This window comes from Idiotropiscis lumnitzeri, chromosome 17 (genome assembly GCF_059441095.1).
Source record: "Idiotropiscis lumnitzeri isolate Australia: NSW breed Sydney's pygmy pipehorse chromosome 17, RoL_Ilum_1.0, whole genome shotgun sequence".
NCBI lineage: Eukaryota > Metazoa > Chordata > Actinopteri > Syngnathiformes > Syngnathidae > Idiotropiscis > Idiotropiscis lumnitzeri.
Genome location: NC_142407.1, coordinates 2,398,812 through 2,419,585, shown reverse-complemented (window position 1 = coordinate 2,419,585; position 20,774 = coordinate 2,398,812). Strand labels below are relative to the sequence as shown.

Genomic DNA, 20,774 nt, shown 5'->3' with positions numbered 1-20,774 from the left:
ACACGTCTCAAAGTGAAGCAACCCGGAAGTTGAATAACAAAAAAAAGAGAAGAAGAAATAACACGCTTAAAACGAACGCAGCAATGCCACAAGGTGTCACTGTAGGACCACAAATACCCATCTAGACGCACAAACAAACCACAACAATGCATCATATCAAATGCATAGTAAAATAATAAAGAAAAAATAAAGCTGACAACTTCGCGGATTTCACTTATCGCAGGTTATTTTTGGAAGGTAACTCCCGCGATAAACGAGGGATCACTGTAGTTCTGTATTGGTTCTATAGCGAAAGGGGCTTAAATATGAAAGGGAGAATGGGTCAAATGTCACTTGGTCTGAAGGATAATGGCGTTCAAAAATAGCATTAGAGGAGTCTCATGAAATGAGAATGGTGTACTCAACCCAACCAAAAGGAGTAAGATATTGAGATGAAAAAAGAAGAAGCTGGGGTGATTGATCCCATCTGACAGAGAAGGAACATGCAAAACTTAAAACAAATGTTACAGCCAAATATTTTCCTCTTCTTACAAATTATGGCACCAGAGATGGGTGGCTATATCTTTTCGGTGATAATCTCATTTGAAAAAGTATTGGTGACAGGTGATGGAGAGGGGCAATATATCTTGGTGAAGGGGAAACTTGAGGGGGAGATGGTGTCTTTTCTTAATATATATGCTCCACTAGGCTCAGAGTGAAATGTTTACAGACAGATGTTTGATTTAATGAAATCACAGGCAGAGGGTACGCTGATTGCTGGGGTTGATTTGAACCAAAGACTAAACCCGCAGCTAGATTCCCCTGGAAAAAGCAACACAAAAAATATGACTAGCAAACAAATAAAGGGTCTAATGTGAAGTGGGAATGGTGAATGTATGGAGCGATTTTTAATCCCTCCAGTAAAGACTACACTTATTATTCACCACCACACAATATATATACTCAAGGTTTGATTATTTCCTGATGTATCCTCAGGATATGTATCGAGTTGAAATATGTGATATCGGGGTAATGGGTCTTTTAGACCAGATTGTTCACAGCCAGACTTCTTGAAATAATTTTTGCTAGGCATAATCCACTGTTGGATTCGGCCCGGTGGGATTTCCTATAAAAAGTGCTGGAAAGGTTTCAGTTCCACAGGAGCTTTAGTAAGACAATACAGGCCCTGTACAATACACCTACAGGTAGGATTAGGGTTAATGGGAGTCAAACTTTATTGTACTGGAACGAGGATGTCGACAAAGATGTGCAGCAAGTCCTTTACTCGTTTCCATTTTTCTAGAACCGCTTTGTAGCTGGATAAAACAAAATGAGAATATACCTGGAATTGCTATGGAGAGAGTGGTACAAAAAATAGCGCTTTTTGCAGACGATTTATTATTACAGTGAAACCCCGCTACTTCGCGGTTCACCTTTCGCGGGTTCAGTGCTTCGCGGGTCTAAAAAAAATATTCAAAAATTAAAAACTTTTTTGCCCGGGCACGATCGGGGCTCTCCATTCGCTCCGCTCCGCGGGGGCATTGTAGTTTCGCCGAGCGGCACGACGGGGCGCTGGAGCGGTTAGACGGCCGGCGTGTGCCGAAGAAGAGCGTGGGCGAAGAGGAGAGTGGACGAAGTAGAGCAAGTTCCCCCGGGCACGATCGGGGGCGACATTTCGCTCCGTTCGGGACCATACGAGAGCTCCGGGGGAGGCCGGCCGGCGTGCGTGGCAGTTAAGCCGAAGAGGAGCACCTTCCGCCCGGGCACGAGCGGGGCGACATTTCGCTCCGTTCGGGACCGTACGAGAGCTCCGGAGGAGGCCGGCCGGCGTGCGTGGCAGTTAAGCCGAAGAGGAGCACCTTCCCCGGGCACGGGCGGTGCCAAGCGGCCCCTAAGTTTAACCGATTGGAAGCTCCGGAGGAGTAGGGCATGCTCGCGTCACAGTAAGCCGAAGAGGAGCACCTCTTCCGCCCGGGCACGAGCGGAGCGACATTTCGCTCCATTCGGGACCGTACGAGAGCTCCGGAGGAGGCCGGCCAGCGTGCGTGGCAGTTAAGCCGAAGAGGAGCACCTTCCCCGGGCACGGGCGGTGCCAAGCGGCCCCTAAGTTTAACCGATTGGAAGCTCCGGAGGAGGAGGGCATGCTCGCGTCACAGTAAGCCGAAGAGGAGCACCGCTTCCGCCCGGGCACGAGCGGAGCGACATTTCGCTCCGTTCGGGACCGTACGAGAGCTCCGGAGGAGGCCGGCCGGCGTGCGTGGCAGTTAAGTCGAAGAGGAGCACCTTCCCCGGGCACGGGCGGTGCCAAGCGGCCCCTAAGTTTAACCAAATGGAAGCTCCGGAGGAGGAGTGCATGCTCGCGTCACAGTAAGCCGAAGAGGAGCACCTCTTCCGCCCGGTTATGAATGAATAAATAAATAAATGAAGAATGCCACCTTTCATTTCACTGTCATGATCCGTGCCTGTCATGCGTGTGTTTTTGTTTTTTCAGCTGTGTGGGCGTTCCTCCAGTGATCGTCTCGCGCCATGCCGTCGGCTGCTGCGAGACGCGCCGACCAGCCCCGCACCGGATTCCCATTCACTCACTGATTACACTCACTATATAATCCACCTACACTGACTACCTGGCGTCGGATTGTTATGCTACTTTCTCATGCTCCCGTACTTCGATTGTTATCTTGTTCAAGTGTTTCTTGTTGTCGCGTTTTTCTTTCATTTCGTTATCAGCTACAGCTTGGCTCGTTTTCTGTTCTCTTTTTCTGTCGATGATTGGTCTCCTCTTATCCTTCCGTGGTAAGCAATCTTCGTTAGTCATTCCTTGCCTTTTGCAAGCGTTTTTCGTTCTATAGTTATTCCCTTTTCCTGGTGCGAGTGTTCCACTAGCGCTTTACGTTCTTTCCGCTGATAGATTGGTATTATATATATTATATCCGATAGACCCTCATAGTCCTAGATTGTAATTGGATACTGACTATATTGTGATTATAATAAATATCTTTATAGTTATTCCGTTTTCCTGGTGCGAGTGTTCCACCAGCGCTTTACGTTCTTTCCGCCGATAGATTGGTATTATATATATTATAGCCGATAGACCCTCATAGTCCAAGATTGTAATTGGATACTGACTATATTGTGATTATAATAAATATCTTTGTATCATCACCTTTTTTTCCGTGTCTGCGTTTGGAGAGTCCTGCTAAATCTTCCAGCTCTGCTGGAGGATCATAACATTCACAGGGCACACCGGACGGCGTACCAGCAAGTAAAAGTCGAAGTAATTAAATAAATACAAAACGAAGTAATTGAATAAATACAAAAATAATGGCTGGGGAATAAAAAAAAAAAAAGTTTTAATAATTTTTTTTTTTTTGTTATAACATGAATTTCACTCTCTCTCTCTACCCGTATTCTATATGGTGTACTGTATACAGGGGGGTATACTGTATACCTGTATAGGTTTTTTTAAAGCATTTTTGAAGGGGCGCCGCTACTTCGCAAATTTTCAGTTTTCGCGGGTGGTCTCGGCCCCCATTAACCGCGATAACCGGGGTTTCACTGTATACTTATCCAGCCCAGACATATCCTTTCCTAAGGTATACAATTAATATACAAAAAAAAAGACAGGTCAACACGTTCAATTATAGACCATCCCAGAAGATTATGGACAATTATGAGATTAAATGGGACTCCGAAACGATCAAATGTCTGGGAGTAAATCTTCCCCAAATTTAGGACAACTGAAAGCCATTAGCTTTGATCCGCTGATTAGAAAATTTTAATTGGTTATTTCCAGATAGAATCTGATACCCTATATGACCATACCACAAAGAGTAGAGGTGATTAAAATTAATATACTGCCGAGGCTTCTGTACCTGTTTCAGCGTCTGCCAGTGCAGATAACAGGTGGGGAATTTAGAGAATGGGATATAATGATTTCAAGAATTGTCTGGCAGGGGCAGAGACCGAGAATGAGGTACAGAAGAGTACCTAAAAATAAAGGTCTTTTTTTTTAAATGAACTTATTCAGCCATTACACATATACAAGCCGCACCAGGGCATAAGCCGCAGTTTTCTATGTTGAACAAAATTAGCTGTTTACTACATGTACAGAACGATTATGTACTGTAAATGTGCATTAAGGTACATAAACAGTTTCTTAAAACAGTGCCTTTTAACACGGCAACAACTTTGCTAATTAAAACAGAACAGACCCAAGAGGGAAAAAAAAAAATCGAGATTTAGTTAGCATATTTTCTGTACTATAGAGAACCCCTACCAGTGAAAGAAAAAATCACAGAAAAGCCACACCGTTGTATTAGCCGTGTTCAAAATCAAGGAAAAAAGTAGTGGCTTATAGTCCGGAAAATACGGTAATATACCGTCATATGTCCATTTGAACACCATAAGACAGTATGATGTTTCTATGAGTTGCTTTCAATGAGTATCCTAGAGTCGTGAACCTTTTGCTAAGCATTGGGCTGGAAAACCTTAATTATTCATAAAAGTCTACCTACTCATCCCTAGCTCTCCCTTTACCTTGTGCAGCTTGGTGACTTTATCATGACAGGCATCTATCTCCTGCCTCAGAACTCTGTTCTCTTCATTCAGCATGTCCACCTTCCGCTGAGCCTGTGCCATTATTTCGAAGGACTGCTCCTGCAGGTGGGAGTAAGAATGCAGATGGTGGAGATGTCTTGCTTGGACAAGAGACTGGGGAGGGGGCAGGCCTTGAGATTGCTGTTGTTTATATTGATGAGTCTGTTCCTGCTTATTGTACATCGGTTGCAAGGAGTTGTTGGGAAAACCACAAATTCTTTGTGGTGTTGGGTCCATAGGCATAGGAGTGAAAGTCTCGCCTAACTGGTGGGAAACAAGACCCTGTAGATTCCCTATCCCCATGCTGCGGAAGGTCTCCACGTGACTATATGGCGGTTGATGGTGAGAGGAGTAAGGGGCATTGAAGGCACTGGGTAAGCTACAAAGAGTAGAAGATTGGGCCCGGGACAAAGAACCAACAGAGGTGATTGAAGAGGTGGGGCTGTGATGGTGAGGGGACTTCTGGAAAATAACTGAACCCTGCTTTGTTGACCTGAGGAAAGAAAAGAACCAATATATTTATTAACACAGCACTCACTGAAATTGAATTGGAATATTCACAGATACTTGGAAATCTAACATTTGCATTTTTTTCTCTCATTAGAAATTGTGCAGAGAAACTTAACATATACAATTAAACAATTGCATTGAAAGTAAAGTGACAAATAATTGACCATTTTGTTTGCCCCAAAAGTAATTCACAAATTGATGACATTCATTACGACAGTTGTGAATTTGTAAATTACGCTTTCTATAAACAGATACAATTAGGTCCTGGTGTATGTGGAGAATGCCATTTATTATTTTGCCTTCACAAACCACAAATATTCATATATTAAAAAAAAAATAATAACATTTGTTTTAAGTGTAAAAATATGGATATTTACTTCACGGAATAACAGCTATTCCATACCAGTTCATTAATTCAAAATGTCTGGACGGATGTGGTCCATTTCTTAAATTTGTAACTTTGATCTATACACGTAGATACACACACACACGCGGGCATGCACACACCTAAACACACGCACACGACAACACACGCCCACACACACACACACACGGTGTGACAAAAAAGTAATAGGAATGGGTCACCCCAAAAAAAATCTACCAATGTTGAACATTGTTGTTGATTGACATATAATTTGTCCTCTCCCATAATTCCCTGCTGATTGTGTGTGTGAATACATATACATATATATATATAGATATATACACAGAGAGAGAGAGCGAGAGAGAGAGATAAAATACAATTTTATTTGTATAGCGCATTTCACAACAGATAGAGCTGTAACTGTCATGATCCGCGTCGGGCATGACAGGGTTTTGTTATTGTTTTCGTGTGCAAGCGGTTTTGTTATTGTTTTCGTCACCTCCCTGCCATGTGCACTTTGTTTTTGTTTTGATCAGCCGAGTAGGGGCGTTTCCCCTCAGCACCTCGCCCTCACCAGCCACGCACCTGCTCCCCATTAACGATCACACACCTGATTCCCATCTGCTCCCCTGATTAACGGACTATTTGAACACCTCATCCCGACAGCTCTGTGTCGGAACATTTCTCCTGCTACTCCATACCAGGACTGTCACGGACGCTTCCCGATCTCGTTCTTGCTCTCGTTCACGTTCATGTCCCTCAGTAGTGATGGGTAGATGAGGCATCCTGTATCGTTTCGACACAGTGACACAATGTATTGACACTGTGTTGACACTGTGTTGCTGAATACTGACACCTGGTGGACTTGCAGGAAACATTTGACAGGGTCATCTGACACTGATCTGTCAAACTAATTTTATCCAATTCCATTGATTAGCGACGTGATGTGTTTTTATATATCCTATTTCGTATTACTTTCCATCGCACTAATTATTCTCTTATCTAATTTATATATTTAACTGAATTATTGTTGTATTGCACTGGAGAGGGGAGCTCTCTAATCTCGTTGCACACTTGAGTACAATAACAAAGCGATTTCTGATTCTGATTAGGCATTTGCTTTCACATTATTTTTACATGCACGCAATTTCATAAAAAAAATCTTTGATATTCGAGACGCAGTTGATAAATTAAGAGAACATCTGTCTGAATGCCCAAGTAAAAGTGTTGTGAATGACAATGGACTCATTGTAATTAAAGATTTTTATTCCAAAAAATTAGTTTCTCCAGCGTTTTGTTATTCAGTCTATTTCTTTTTTTGAGGCAATTTCCCCCGCCTTTGAGAAAATCCTCTCACAAGGCACTGAAGAGGCCGGTGTGCACAACGCCTGTGTGGCTAATATAAATAGGTGAGGGAACGTTGCCTCCATGGACTTCCAATATAAGAGCGGGTCTTCCGTACGTGCAACGTGTCCTGCTGACATATAGCGCTGCACCTCTGAGTGCGCATCAACAGTGACGTCTTCCATCTTGCGGATATTTAATGCAAAGTAACGCGCCAATAACTCGATGCTTGTTTTGAGCGTCCATCCTGTTGACAGATGCACTTCCTTATGAACACAGTTTGGCGCGCGACCACTGTGTCGACACGATTCTGGTAGTGGTCACGTGACTTTCTCAAAGCAGTACGTGCACCGACACGGGGTTTGCCCTGGAAGCTCGGCGCGCGCATCAACGCCTCGGTGTCGTTGGACCCATCACTATCCCTCAGTATTTGTCACTCTCTTTGTTCCTCGTTCTCGACCCAGTTTAGTCATGTTTTAGTTTGCCCTTTGTTATTTGTTGCACCCTGCCACATTGTTTGTCTTTGTTTCACTCAGTTAATAAATCCCCTTTCAGTTACCCGTTTTCCCTGCTTCCTCGCACCTTGGGTCCTTCCCCACCTCGCCTGCCGGCGAACCTTGACAGAATGTTCCGACCAACTACGGACCCTGCGGGAAGCTCTCGGCGACGTCATCGCCGCCCTCATCAGCCTGCCGACCAGCCCCGTACCTCGTCTGTTGCTTCCTCCGCGTCTCACGGTATTAAAATCGACGGCCTCCCTGTCATACCCCCTCACCTGATTATTGATTCCGATTATGACGATGATTTTGAGCACCAAGCCTTTTCACCCCCTCACGATTCAAGTAAGTACGGTTAAGAGTATGATTTTGAGCACCTTGCCCCTCACATTTTTGTCGATTCGGATCACGAATATGATTTTGAATATATTTCCGCTCTCCTAGACGCTCAGCGCAACGCAGTCTTATTTAGGAACCGTCACCTTCCTCCCCGCCAACCATTTCTGTCACCTTCGTCATTTGAGTTTTTTGAGACCACCTCCCACGTTACCTCGCGTTGTTCACCTCGTCCCAAGTCACGTAGATCACGGCCACGTCGTTCACCACGTCCACCGTCTGTTTCCGCACCTAGTCACGTTCCCCTTGCGTTTCATAGCTCACGTTCACCAGCTACAGTAGTCACGGTCCCTCATGTCTCCCGTTCCCCTGACTCCCTATGGCGGCAGGCTGATAGGGGTCAGGCCCCCCGTCTCGGCTGCTCCCGGCTCGACTGCTGCGCTCGGCCCGCAGCCGCCTCCACGTCAGCGGCTGCAATCCATGTCGCCTCCAGTTCCTGTGCCTCGTCAGCGGCTGAGCCCCGTTTCGCTTCCGCGTCAGCTGCACAGACCATCCCGCCTCCACATCAGCTGCAGCCTCCGGAGCTGGTCCCTCGCGAGCTGCAGCGTCCCGTCCCGGCGCCTCGCCAGCTGCAGCGTCCCGTCCCGGCTCCTCGCCAGCTGCAGCGTCCCGTCCCGGCTCCCCGCCAGCTGCTGAGCCCCGTCCCGGCTCCCCGCCAGCTGCTGAGCCCCTGTCCCGGCTCCCCGCCAGCTGCAGCCTCCCGTCCCGGCTCCTCGCCAGCTGCAGAGCCTAGTTCACGTTCAGGCGGAGCACGTTGTGCGTCCGTCCCCAGCTCACGTTCAGGCGGAGCACGTTGTGCGTCCGTCCCCAGTTCACGTTCAGGCGGAGCACGTTGTGCATCCGTCCCAAGCTCACGTTTCGGCGGAGCCCGTCCGGCGTCCGCCCCAAGTCTATGTTCCGGCGGTGCACGTCGTGCGTTCGCCCCAAGTCCAGGTCCCGGCGGTGCACGTCCTGCGCCCGCCCCAAGTCCATGTTGCGGCAGAGCACGTTCCGCGTCCGCCCCAAGTCCATGTTCCGGCGGTGCACGTCGTGCGTTCGCCTCAAGTCCATGTTCCGGCGGTGCACGTCCTGCGTCCGCCCCAAGTCCATGTTCCAGCGGAGCCAGTAGGGCGTCCGTCCCAAGCCCTTGATCCGACGGCGCTTTTCCTGCACCCGTTCCACGTTCCTGTCTCGGCAGGGTTCGACGACCCGCCACCGCTCCCGGTTCCGGTGCCCGCGATGGACGACGGCCCGCCGCCGCGTCTCGCCTCAGCCTCGGCGACGCACGACGACCCACCATCGCGCCCCGTTCTGGCCTCGGCGGCATCCGACGATCCCCCGCCGCTCCATGTTCCTGTCTCGGCGGGGTTCGACGACCAGCCGCCGCTCCACGTTCCTGCCTCGGCGGTAGACGACGACCAGCCGCCGCTCCACGTTCCGGTCTCGGCTGCATCTGGATCGTCACCGCTCCACGTTCCTGTCTCGGCGGGGCTCGACGACCAGCCGCCACTCCACGTTCCTGACTCGGCGGGGCTCGACGACCAGCCGTCGCTCCACGTTCCTGTCTCGGCGGGGCTCAACGACCAGCCGCCGCTCCACGTTCCTGTGTCAGCAACGCTCGACGACTCGTGGCCGCTCCAAGTTCCTGTCTCGGCTGCGCCCCGCGACCCGCCGCCGCTTCTCGTCTCAGCCTCGGCGGCGCACTCGATGTGGCGAATGGCCACAGTCGGACTCCCTGGTTTGGCCTCCCGGACGCCCGCCCGAATGGCCACGACTGGACTTGCGGGTTGGGCCACCCGGACGGCCGCCTGAATGGCCACGAAAGGACTCGCTGGTCTGGCCTCCCGGACATCCGCCAGACCGGCTTCGATTACGGGTCGTTGACCCACCTCCCGACCCCTTCCGCCCACCCTCGTTTTGGACATGGTTTTCCTTTTGTTCTTCTTTTTTTTTTTTCTTTTCTGTGGGACGTCTGGAATCCGCGTCGGGCATGACAGGGTTTTGTTATTGTTTTCGTGTGCATGCGGTTTTGTTATTGTTTTCGTCACCTCCCTGCCATGTGCACTTTGTTTTTGTTTTGATCAGCCGAGTAGGGGCGTTTCCCCTCAGCACCTCGCCCTCACCAGCCACGCACCTGCTCCCCATTAACGATCACACACCTGATTCCCATCTGCTCCCCTGATTAACGGACTATTTGAACACCTCATCCCGACAGCTCTGTGTCGGAACATTTCTCCTGCTACTCCATACCAGGACTGTCACGGACGCTTCCCGATCTCGTTCTTGCTCTCGTTCACGTTCATGTCCCTCAGTATTTGTCACTCTCTTTGTTCCTCGTTCTCGACCCAGTTTAGTCATGTTTTAGTTTGCCCTTTGTTATTTGTTGCACCCTGCCACGTTGTTTGTCTTTGTTTCACTCAGTTAATAAATCCCCTTTCAGTTACCCGTTTTCCCTGCTTCCTCGCACCTTGGGTCCTTCCCCACCTCGCCTACCGGCGAACCTTGACAGTAACAAAGTGCTTTACAAATATATATATATATATATATATATATATATATATATATATATATATATATATATATATATATATATATTAGTGCTGTCAAGTGATTAATTATTTTTAACTAATTAATCAAAAAAAATTTCATGATTAATAAAATTTTTCAACTATTTACCAGAATAATATCTTGGAATTGATGCAAAATCACCAAATATGAAGTATATTTAATTCAAAGACTGTTCTAATAGCTTGAATACGATCTAAATGGAGGCATCTTTGCAGACATTTATTTTCGAAACATTTCTCAAAACTGCACACAAGCGCCACACTCCAGCAGCGTTGGTAACTTAAACACAGTGTTTTGTTCTGAGACGTGCTATAGACAGCTGATATGGCACAATATTTGTGTAGAAAAGGCTGCTCAGAGACTGCGACTTTAAGAGGGCGGAGTTTAGCCCTCCAACTCACGCAGCGTGGGCGTGCGTGTGCGTATATAGGCGTGCGTGTGCGTATATAGGAAGGAGGAAGAAGGAGAGACGGTGGCGAGAATCGTTTCAGTTCTGTCTATAGAGCTAAGTTTATTTGAGTTGTAGTCCACGTTTATCCTGCTTCGAGTTGTGCGCGAGACAAAACCACACGAATATTTCGTTTGAAGCATCAAGAAATGTGTACTTTGACTTCAACTTTATTAAAGACCAGAAAACACAAGATCCTATCCTCATTATTGGAGTTCTAACCGGACTCACAACAGTGATTTGCATACTACTACCAGCACTAGTCATTTACATATTTTTCAATTTGCAAAGTATGCAAATATTTTTTTAAGTAAACCAAATTGAGTAAAGTGAGTTACATTTTTGGGGATTAATTTTGACAGCCCTAATATATATATATATATATATATATATCTTTGGTTTTAACAGACATTTAATGTTGTCGACGTGTCTTTACTTGTTAAAACAACACAATGCCGTCAGAACTAAAAAATAATCAAAATAAAAACGCAATTAGCACTCAAAATAAGGATAGGTCACAAAAACAATCAAGAAAGTAAATCGCACAATATTCACCTAATTGGCCACATTCACTAAAAAGGAATAAAAGTTTACAAATCTTAACACAAAACACGACTTGTCGTCTAGGCCAAACTCCTGCCTTTTCTTCAAGGTACGTCGCTCCTTGTGGCCATTACGTGCGTTTATTGCCTGTGTCCCTAAACAACAGTTTACGCATGTGGAACAAAAAGATAAGTTGCCCCTCTTCACTATGGTTTTACACCAAAACAAATTAACTGAAAATTATATCTTACTTTACATTTTTAAACATGAAATAATGGTTTATTCAGTGTACTTTTGAACCAGATTAAAACTATGAAATAAAGGAAGGAAATAAATTCAAGTTGCCTTTGACGGCAGGTACACAAAAGGAAGTCGGCCATTTTTATTTTACTTCACAAGTTGGTTTCACCTTGACTACAACAGCTGCTGTAACCTGATCCACATGAACATATATCCTGTTAAAATTTCAAACATTTGACAAGAGTCTTGGTGTGAAAACATCTATGAACGTATTTTTACCGGACTGGAGGTGCCACTGTCTAATTAAAGGAAATATTAGTTTTATTTTTTTCTGTTTTTCTCCAGGCCGACTGGTTAGCACGATGGCCTCACAGTGAGAGACAGCATCGGGCGTGGGTTCAATCCCAGCTCCGGCCATCCTGTGTGGAGTTTGCATGTGCTCCCCGTGCCTGCGTGGGTTTCCTCCGGGTACTCCGGTTTCCTCCCACATTCCAAAAACATGCATGGCAGGCCGATTGAACACTCTAAATTGCCCCTAGGTATGAGTGTGAGCGTGGATGGTTGTGCGTCTCTGTGTGCCCTGCAATTGGCTGGCAACCAGTTCAGGGTGTCCCCCGCCTACTGCCCGAAGATAGCTGGGATAGGCTCCAGCGACCCTAGTGAGGAGAAGCGGTACAGATGATGGATGGATGGATGGATGTTTTTCTCCAAGAGGTTATGCTCCTTTTGCTAAGAAACAATCATATTTTTGAGGGGCCAAACTTAAAAAAAACTCATGAAACTGCAACAACATCAGGCCTGGCATCAGCATAAATATTTTATGAGGTTATTGTGCGATTTAATTTTTTTTTACAATTTCTAGCGGCGCAGCCCTGGTTGTACGTGTTACCAAGATCAAACAAAAGTTGGAGGCACATGTCACAGCCCAAGGACTCTAAAACCCTGCTATGAACCCAAAAGGAAGTCAGACATTTTTAATTTCCTTTGACATTTTTTTGCCTTGTATAGAGATCATTGTCACAATCTGTTTGGTTGGTTTAGGTTTTTGACTTTAGTTTCATGTTTTGCCTTGTTTGTTTTTCTATCTCGTCATCCTTATTGTGTCCACCCGTGTTCGTTTATAAAGCCCCAGTGTTAACCAATCAGCTCCGTCCAACCATTTGTGCCGAGGGTGCATCTGCCCAACTTTATCCCTAATATATATGACAACATATGGAAAGAGCTTTGTTACAGCTCCAGCTGTTGTGAAATGCGCTAAATAAATAAATTGTATTGTATTGTATTGTATTGTTCAGGTGTTTCTCGTTGTCTCATTAATTAGTTTGTATTTAGTTCAGTTTGCTTTCAGTTCTTGTCGCTTCATTGTACTGTCCATGACAGTGTCCTTGTTAGTTGTCCTCCTGCCTGTCTCTCCTTCTCTAAAAAAGTCTATTCCTTGTGTTTTGTTGATCCCTGTTGTTTTGTATTTTTTATATTTTAGTTCTTTCTCAGTGCCTAGTTTGCTATGTTTTCTTTACATTAAATTTCCATGAAATTACTCCTGCCTCACTTCCCTCATTCTCCTACTAAACCTCATGATGGTTGTTCGTCTATGTGTGCCCTGCGATTGGCTGGCAACCAGTTAAGGGTGTAACCCGCCTACTAACTGAAGATAGCTGGGATAGGCTCCAGCACCCCTGCAACCCTAGTGAGGACACAAAACAATTTGCGCTCACGCTCATACCCAGGGGCAATTTAGAGTGTCCAATCAACTTGCCATGCATGTTTTTGGAATGTGGGAAACCCACACAGGCACGGGGAGAACATGCGAACTCCACACAGGATGGCCGGAGCCGGAATCAAACCCATGACCTCTGCACTGTGAGGTCATCGTGCTAACCAGTCACCCACCCACCGTGTCGCCTTATATTGAGTCTATTGCCTGAAATAAACTTTGCAAAGGTAATTTGCCACTTGAACGACATGGCTCCAGGGATAAGTAAATTGATAATACTGAGAAGGAGTAAAAGTAAAAGTAAAAATGAGTGAGTGCCAGCATATACGTGTCTGAGTGTGTTAGGCACGTGTCATGAAAAGCTAAAGTCAACTTTGTTTATAGGTTACTTCAAATCAACCACCCCGCCATGCTGTACATGGTGCAAAAATTAACAGCACAGTATTTCTAAAATAAAGTTGTCTATTTTCAAAGATCTAAAAAAGCTGTAACATCATGTAAATGACTAAAGTTGTAATTCTTAAATAAATACGTGCTTAACGGCATTTAAAATAAGTGATATTTTGGAGTGTTTATTTTTCAAAATGTTGACACAATTTTCCGCTTTTTTTTCTACAAATGAATATTGGCTTCAAATATTGATTATCGGCCTCCATAACTACTAATGATCTCCATCGGCACTGAAAAAGGGATTTCCGTCTTTCAATACAATGTTTATACCCATATATTGAGCAAAATCCCAATTACTGGCATTCATGTTCAAACATTTTTTTGTCAGAGATGTGAGAGCAGCCCCAAAAAGACAAGAGGGAGATAGGAAACGAAAACAGAATGAAAACAAAAGAAAAGGAATGGGAAAAGAAAGACAGAGATTGTGTCGAGAAGGAAAGAGAAGAATTAATGTTCCATCGAAAGGAGGACTATGAAACAGGACCAGTATCAAGGAGAAGAGGCAGAGTTGTTGAAGAAAGTAAAGAAGTGGTGGGTGCATCTGTCCCCCTTTATCCCTAATATATATGAGTCGTATGCAAAGCGCGTTGTTACAGCTCCAGTTCTTGTGAAATGTGCTATATAAATACAATTTTATTGTATTGTAAACATTTCATGTTATATTTAATGTTGATAAACATGTTTTTCTGGAAGATTTTGGGGGTTAAAATTCATTTTTTTTCAATGCATTTTGTCTATGGCGGGGATCAAGTGTAGAGTAAAAATACAAATTGTTTAGATATAATGAACCATCTTCTGATGAAATCACTGATCAAGTATTGTTGTTTTTTTTTCAAACTCAGGGATTGACTACAAGAAATCCGATTGCGTAAAGTACCATATTTTCGTGTCCATAAGGCACACTACAAGGTCTTAAAAGTTCCCCAAAACAGACAGGGCGCCCTTAATGCGACAGGCACACCCTGCTGGTTAAAGTCTGAAACTATTACACTTTGAATTGACTGTTACAAATAAATAATCTGTGTACATCTTTTGGTGATGGTTTGAGAGAGTCAGTTAGAACAGACCAGTATGTGGACGTGAGAGAAAGCTGGACAATAGGGCAGCTGTCCACAATGTCCTTGTCTGTCTTATCATTCAATGGCATGAGAGATGCATGTTTTGTGTTAATTGTATTTCTTTGTTTCATTGTTTGCTTGTGAACTCAAAACAAAATCACTGAACAGCATATAAGCAAACAACGAAACAAAGAAATACAATTAACACAACATGCATCTCTCATGCCATTCATATCCCAAAAAGAAATAAAACTAACACAAAAAGAGTATTGCAATGCCTTCTGGGAGCCAATCAGCCTCAACCAATCAGATGGCTGGTTAGAGAGATGTGAGTGGTGTGCTTTGGAGAGTGTTTTTTTTCAGTCTATTGTCTAAACTTGTGATGTTTCTTGCTTGCAATAACATGAATGATAAGACAGACTTCGACATCATGGACAGCTGCCCTTTTGTCCAGCTTTCTCCTGCACGTGCATACTGGTCTGTTCTGACTGTTTCAAACCATCGGCAAAAAAGTATTCACAGAATTTATTTGTCACAGTCAATTCTGCACACTGTGGTCTCATACTTTAACCAACAGGGTGTGCTAACATGCACTCTGAAATGTCCTAAAGGGGACCATGCCTGTTGCTCGAGGTAATAACACGTGTACAGATTTATGGGCTTTATGGGTCTTCGTTTAAATACAAGGTGCATCGCATTACAGAGCAATTTGTTTGTTTTGGTCAATATTTGGGACTTTAAAGTGCGCGTTATGGTTGTGAAAATACAGTGTAATGTGCTGTCAAGTGATTAAATTTTTTAACTAATTAATCGCAAGAATGTACTTTATTGATCACGTCTAATCGTGTTTTTCAAGTACTATTTTTTTAAAAAGCTTGGAACCAGTATTTACTTGAGTAAAATCTTGGAATTAATGTGGAAAAAATATAAAAGTATATTCTGACTCAGACTCTTGGAATAGCTTTTTTTGATGTTTGACTATGATTATTTTCCTGCAAAATACAGGAAAAACAGTTGAACGACACACCAAAGACGTACAACTAATATGGTATTTGAATTTGGCTTTGCATAACATGCAAATTATTTGGGATTTCCCCAATGAGCCCTCGAGCAAATTTTTAAAGTAAAACTGAAAGTATCAATCTAAAAGTACATATTTGCGACTCTCGTCTATGGACAATTTTCAAAGAGAAAATAAATAAACAGCCTTTATTGACATTATCCCATCTGCATGAGCTATTTCTCTCACCTGAATGAGCCATACTCTGGTGGTGGTTGATATTGTACATGTGGCACTGTCCTTGAAAGCTGCCTCCCGCTCTGCTCCTGATGAAAAGGACCTCCAGTCTTTTGCAGTTTAGTGGGTGATCTCAGACTTTTAAATGGGTAGTCTGGAGGTGGGCCACGATGCTGGGGTTTGTAGCACTCCTCTGGTTGCCCTGAAGGGGACAGCAGGGTGGAGAGGGAAGAGCTAATGACTGGAGCATGTGCTTTGACACCACAAGTGGCAAGGGAGAGCTGCATTAACCGTTCGCTTAGAGATCGAACATGCCCTTGTTTAAGATCCTTTAGTCCATCATCTTGGAGTACCTTAACTGCTCCATGAACACGCTGCACAGTGGGCCGACCTTCTGTGCGCAACTTTGAATCTATTACCCCAGTGACATAAAAGCTTGAACCCACTGAGGTAGAAAATACGTTGTGCTGGGATTGGCTGCTCTGTTGTTGATGCAGAGGGGGTGAACCATGGCCACGGAAGTATTGTGACTGAACTTTAGCTTCTTCATAAGTAGGGAGTTCTTCTGGGTTTGGGCACTGACCTTGATTAGTTGAACCACCTCCACCGTTGTTTCCTTCTCCTCCATTGCTCCCATCACCACCCACTACTTTGGAACTTAATTTTTCCAAGCTGTCGGTCTGTAGCTCCTGGCCCTGGGGTTCCTGTCGGGCAATGTTGGGTGTCCCGGAATGCTCTTCCGAAGGGTCACCCTGGCTGTTCCCTCCACTTCCAGCGGCAACTCCTACCTGTTGTTGCTGCATCACAAAACTCAGGTTCATCTGCTCCCGCAAAAGACGCTGAAGGACAGTACTACTGCCACCTGGACCACTACTGCTACTGCTGGATGACTCTTCTGTTGTGGTCCTCATCTACGGCATGCAGTGAATCCACAGTTCAAAGCAGACCAAGCCCCATCCAGGGTCTTTAGTTTCTAGAAAGGATGGGTAGAGAATGTTGAGAAAGTGTAGAACAATACAATGTGAAGCATGGATGCAACTTTAATTTAAAAGAAGGGAATAGTGAATGGTGTAAAGCACCAACAAGGTGCCTCTCGGTCATGGTGTATATTGTGTTTAAGGTGTTAATTCAAGTAATAACTATATACTTGAATTGAAACGGGGTGAATACTCGCTCTGTTCAAGAAGGATAAAAAAATACATCCATTCAACCATTATCCGAGTTGTTTATCTTCACAACTGTTATGGGGGTGAAAGAGTCTATCCAACAATGAAATGGTTTCCAACCAATCGCAGGGCACACATAAACAAAGAACCATTCAGAATTTAGAATGATCAATTAACCTACAATGCACGTTTTTGGTATGTGAGAGGAAACCTGAAGACCCACAGAAAACCCACGCAAGAATGGGGAGAACATACAAACTCCACATAGGAAGTCATTTAATTGAACCCTGGACTTCTGGACTTTGAGGCGGACGTGCAAATCAGTCGAACACTGTGCCACCTGGTTTAGCAATAAATCCATCCATCCATTCATCCATCTATCCATTAACTACCGCTTTTCCGGGGTCAGGTTGCAGAGCCAGACACTTCAGCAGGGACGTCCGAACATCTCTCATCCTAGCCACATGTTCCAACTCTTCCAAGGAGAAAATCTGACTTACTGCCGGCAATGCGGACCAAACTCTTGACATTGGTAGTACAGAGACTGAACAGCCCGGATTAGTGGGCTTGGTACCCCGTACTCCCAAAGCACACTCGACAGAACTCCCCGAGGGACATGTTCAAACTCCTTCTCCAAGTCCACAAAACACATGTAGACTGGTTGGGCAAACTCCATGCACCCTCGAGGACCCTGTCAAGAGTGTCGAGCTGGTCCACTGTTAAAGGCCAGGACGAAAACCACACTGCTCCTCTTGGATCTGAGATTCAACCTCCCGATGAACCCTGGCCTGCACCCAAGGGGCACAGCCCGAAAAGGCAACGTCGGTCCCCCTTCCCATGGGCTCACCACTTGTGGGAGGGGCCAAAGGGGTTGGATGCCATGTGAGCTGGGCAGCGGCAAGAGGCAGGGACCTTGGCGCTCTGATCCCCAGCTACAGAAACTAGCTCTTGGGATATGGAATGTCACCTCTCTGGCGGGGAAGGAGCCTGAGCTGGTGTGCGAGGCAGAGAAATTCCGGCTAGTAGTTGGACTCACCTCCACACACAACTTGGGCTCTGGTACCAGTCCTCTTGAGAGGGGGGGGCTTCCACTCTGGAGTTGCCCAAGGTGAGAGACGCCGAGCAGGTACGGGCATACTTATTGCCCCCCGGCGCCTGTACATTGGGGTTCACCCCGGTGGAAGAGAGGGTAGCCTCCCTCCGCCTCAAGGTGGGGGTACGGGTACTGACTGTTGTTTGTGCTTATGCACCAAACAGCAGTTCAGAGTACCCACCCTTTTTGGAGTCTTTGGAGGGTGTGCTGGAGAGCGCTCCCACTCGAGACTCCCTCGTTCTGCTGGGGGACTTCAATGCTCACGTGGGTAATGACAGTGAGACCTGGAAGGGCATGATTGGGAGGAACAGCCCCACCCAATCTGAACCTGAGTGGTGTTCTGTTACTGGACTTCTGTGCTCGTCATGGATTGTCCATAACAAACACCATTTTCAAACATAAGGGTGTCCACATGTGCACTTGGCACCAGGACACCCTAGGCCGCAGTTCAATGATCGACTTTGTAGTCGTGTCATCGGATTTGCGGCCGCATGTTTTGGACACTCGGGTGAAGAGAGGGGCGGAGCTGTCAACTGATCACCACCTGGTGGTGAGTTGGCTCCGATGGTGGGGGAAGATGCCGGTCCGACCCGGCAGACCCAAATGTATTGTGAGGGTCTGCTGGGAACGCTTGGGAAAATCCTCGGTCAGAAAGAGATTCAACTCCCACCTCCGGCAGAACTTTACCCACGTACCTGGGGGAGAAAAGAGACATTGAGTCTGAGTGCACCATGTTTCGTGCCTCCTTTGTGGAGGCAGCCGATCAAAGCTGTGGACGTAAGGTGGTCGGTGCCTATTGTGGAGGCAACTCCCGAACTCGCTGGTGGACACCGGTGGTAAGGGATGCTGTCAGGCTGAAAAAGGAGTCCTATCGGGCCTTTTTGGCCTGTGGACTCCTGAGGCTGCTGACAGGTCCCGACTGGCCAAGCGAAATACAGCTTCCGTGGTTGCCGAAGCAAAAACTCGGGCGTGGGAGGAGTTCAGTGAGGCCATGGAAAACGACTTCCAGACGGCTTCGAAGAAATTCTGGTCCACCATCCGACGTCTCACAAGAGGGAAGCAGTGCACCATTAACACTATTCGTAGTGTTAATGGGGTGCTGCTGACCTCGACTCAGCACGTTGTGAGTTGGTGGGGAGAAGACCTCCTCAATTCCACCGATACGCCTGCCTTTGAGGAAGCAGAGCCTGAAAACTCCGTGGTAGACTCACATATCTCTGGGGCTGAAGTAACCAAGGTGGTTAACTAGCTCCTCGGTGGCAAGTCCGCCCGGAGTTCCTAAAGGCTCTGGATGTTGTGGGGTTATCATGGTTGACACGTCTCTACAACAATGCGTGGACATCGGGGACATTGCCCTTGGATTGGCAGACCGGGGTGGTGGTCCCCCTTTTTATGAAGGGGGACCGGAGGGTGTGTTCCAATTATAGAGGAATCACACTCTTCAGCATCCCTGGTAAGGTCTACTCAGGGGTACTGGAGAGGAGGGTCCGTCGGGAGGTTGAATCTCAGATCCAAGAGGAGCAGTGTGGTTTTCGTCCTGGCCGTGGAGCTGCTGCTAGCCTTCTACCACTCGTCCATCGAGAGCCTGTTGACGTACTGTGTCTCCACCTGGTACATCGGCTGCACTGAGGCGGACAGAGTGAGGCTCCAGAGGACAGTCAAAACAGCGCAAAGGATTATTGGCTGCCCTGTCCCCTCACTGTCGGACATCTACACCGCCCGGTGCCTCAGAAGGGCTCTCAACATCGTCAAAGACAATACCCACCCAAACTCACACCTGTTCGACCTGATGCCCTCTGGCAGGCGCTACAGATGCATCAAATCTAATTCTAATTCTAATTCTAAATCGAGGACCAATAGACTGAGAAACAGTTTCTTTCCGAGAGCCATCTCCATTATGAACTCTCACACACACACGAGAACACCCTTACCTTGCAGAACAGCATTGTGATGTGTTTTTATATACACTATTCAGTACTAAATTTCATTGCACTCTCTTATTTATTTATCTAATTTATATTTGTCTGTATTATTGTTGTATTTCACTGGAGAGGGGAGCCCTCTAATCTCGTTGCACACTTGAGTACAATGACAATAAAGGGATTTCTAATTCTAATTCTAATTCTAATTCTCTCACTGGAGCGGTTCGCAGCTGAATGTGAAGCGGTTGGGATGAAGATCAGCACCTCCAAATCTGAGACCATGGTTCTCAGTCGGAAAAGAGTGGAGTGCCCTCTCCAGGTCGGGGAGGAGATCCTGCCTCAAGGGGAGGAGTTTAAGTATCTCGGGGTCTTGTTCACCAGTGAGGGGAGGATGGAGCGAGAGATCGACAGGCGGATCGGTGCAGCGTCCGCTGTATCGGTCTGTTGTGGTGAAGAGGGAGCTGAGCCAAAAGGTGAAGCTCTCGATTCACTACTACTACGTTCCTACCCTCACCTATGGTCACGAGGTGTGGGTCGAAAGAACAAGATCTCGGATACAAGCGGCCAAAATGAGTTTCCTCCGCAGGGTGTCCGGGCTCTCCCTTAGAGATCGGGTGAGAAGCTCGGCCATCCGAGAGGGACTCAGAGTCGAGCCGCTGCTCCTCCACGT

The 20,774-nt window shown here is 46.2% G+C and overlaps 1 protein-coding gene across 9 annotated transcripts in view; it reads right to left on the bottom strand.

The window, feature by feature from the left end:
• amot (angiomotin) overlaps window positions 1-20,774 on the bottom strand; it is a 172,578-nt gene that overhangs the window by 132,545 nt on the left and 19,259 nt on the right. For 8 of the 9 annotated variants that reach the window (XR_015839549.1, XR_015839550.1, XM_088278846.1 and 5 more), the window contains exons 2-3: window positions 15,936-16,896; window positions 4,516-5,068 (exon numbers count right to left, since the gene is read on the bottom strand). Coding sequence is in view for 7 of the 9 variants with exons in the window: in XM_088278846.1 (XP_088134972.1) it covers window positions 4,516-5,068; window positions 15,936-16,834 (1,452 nt within the window). In the remaining 2 variants the exon portion in view is untranslated. The remainder of the gene's footprint in view (window positions 1-4,515; window positions 5,069-15,935; window positions 16,897-20,774) is intronic. The other variant, XM_088278851.1, reaches the window with a different exon arrangement.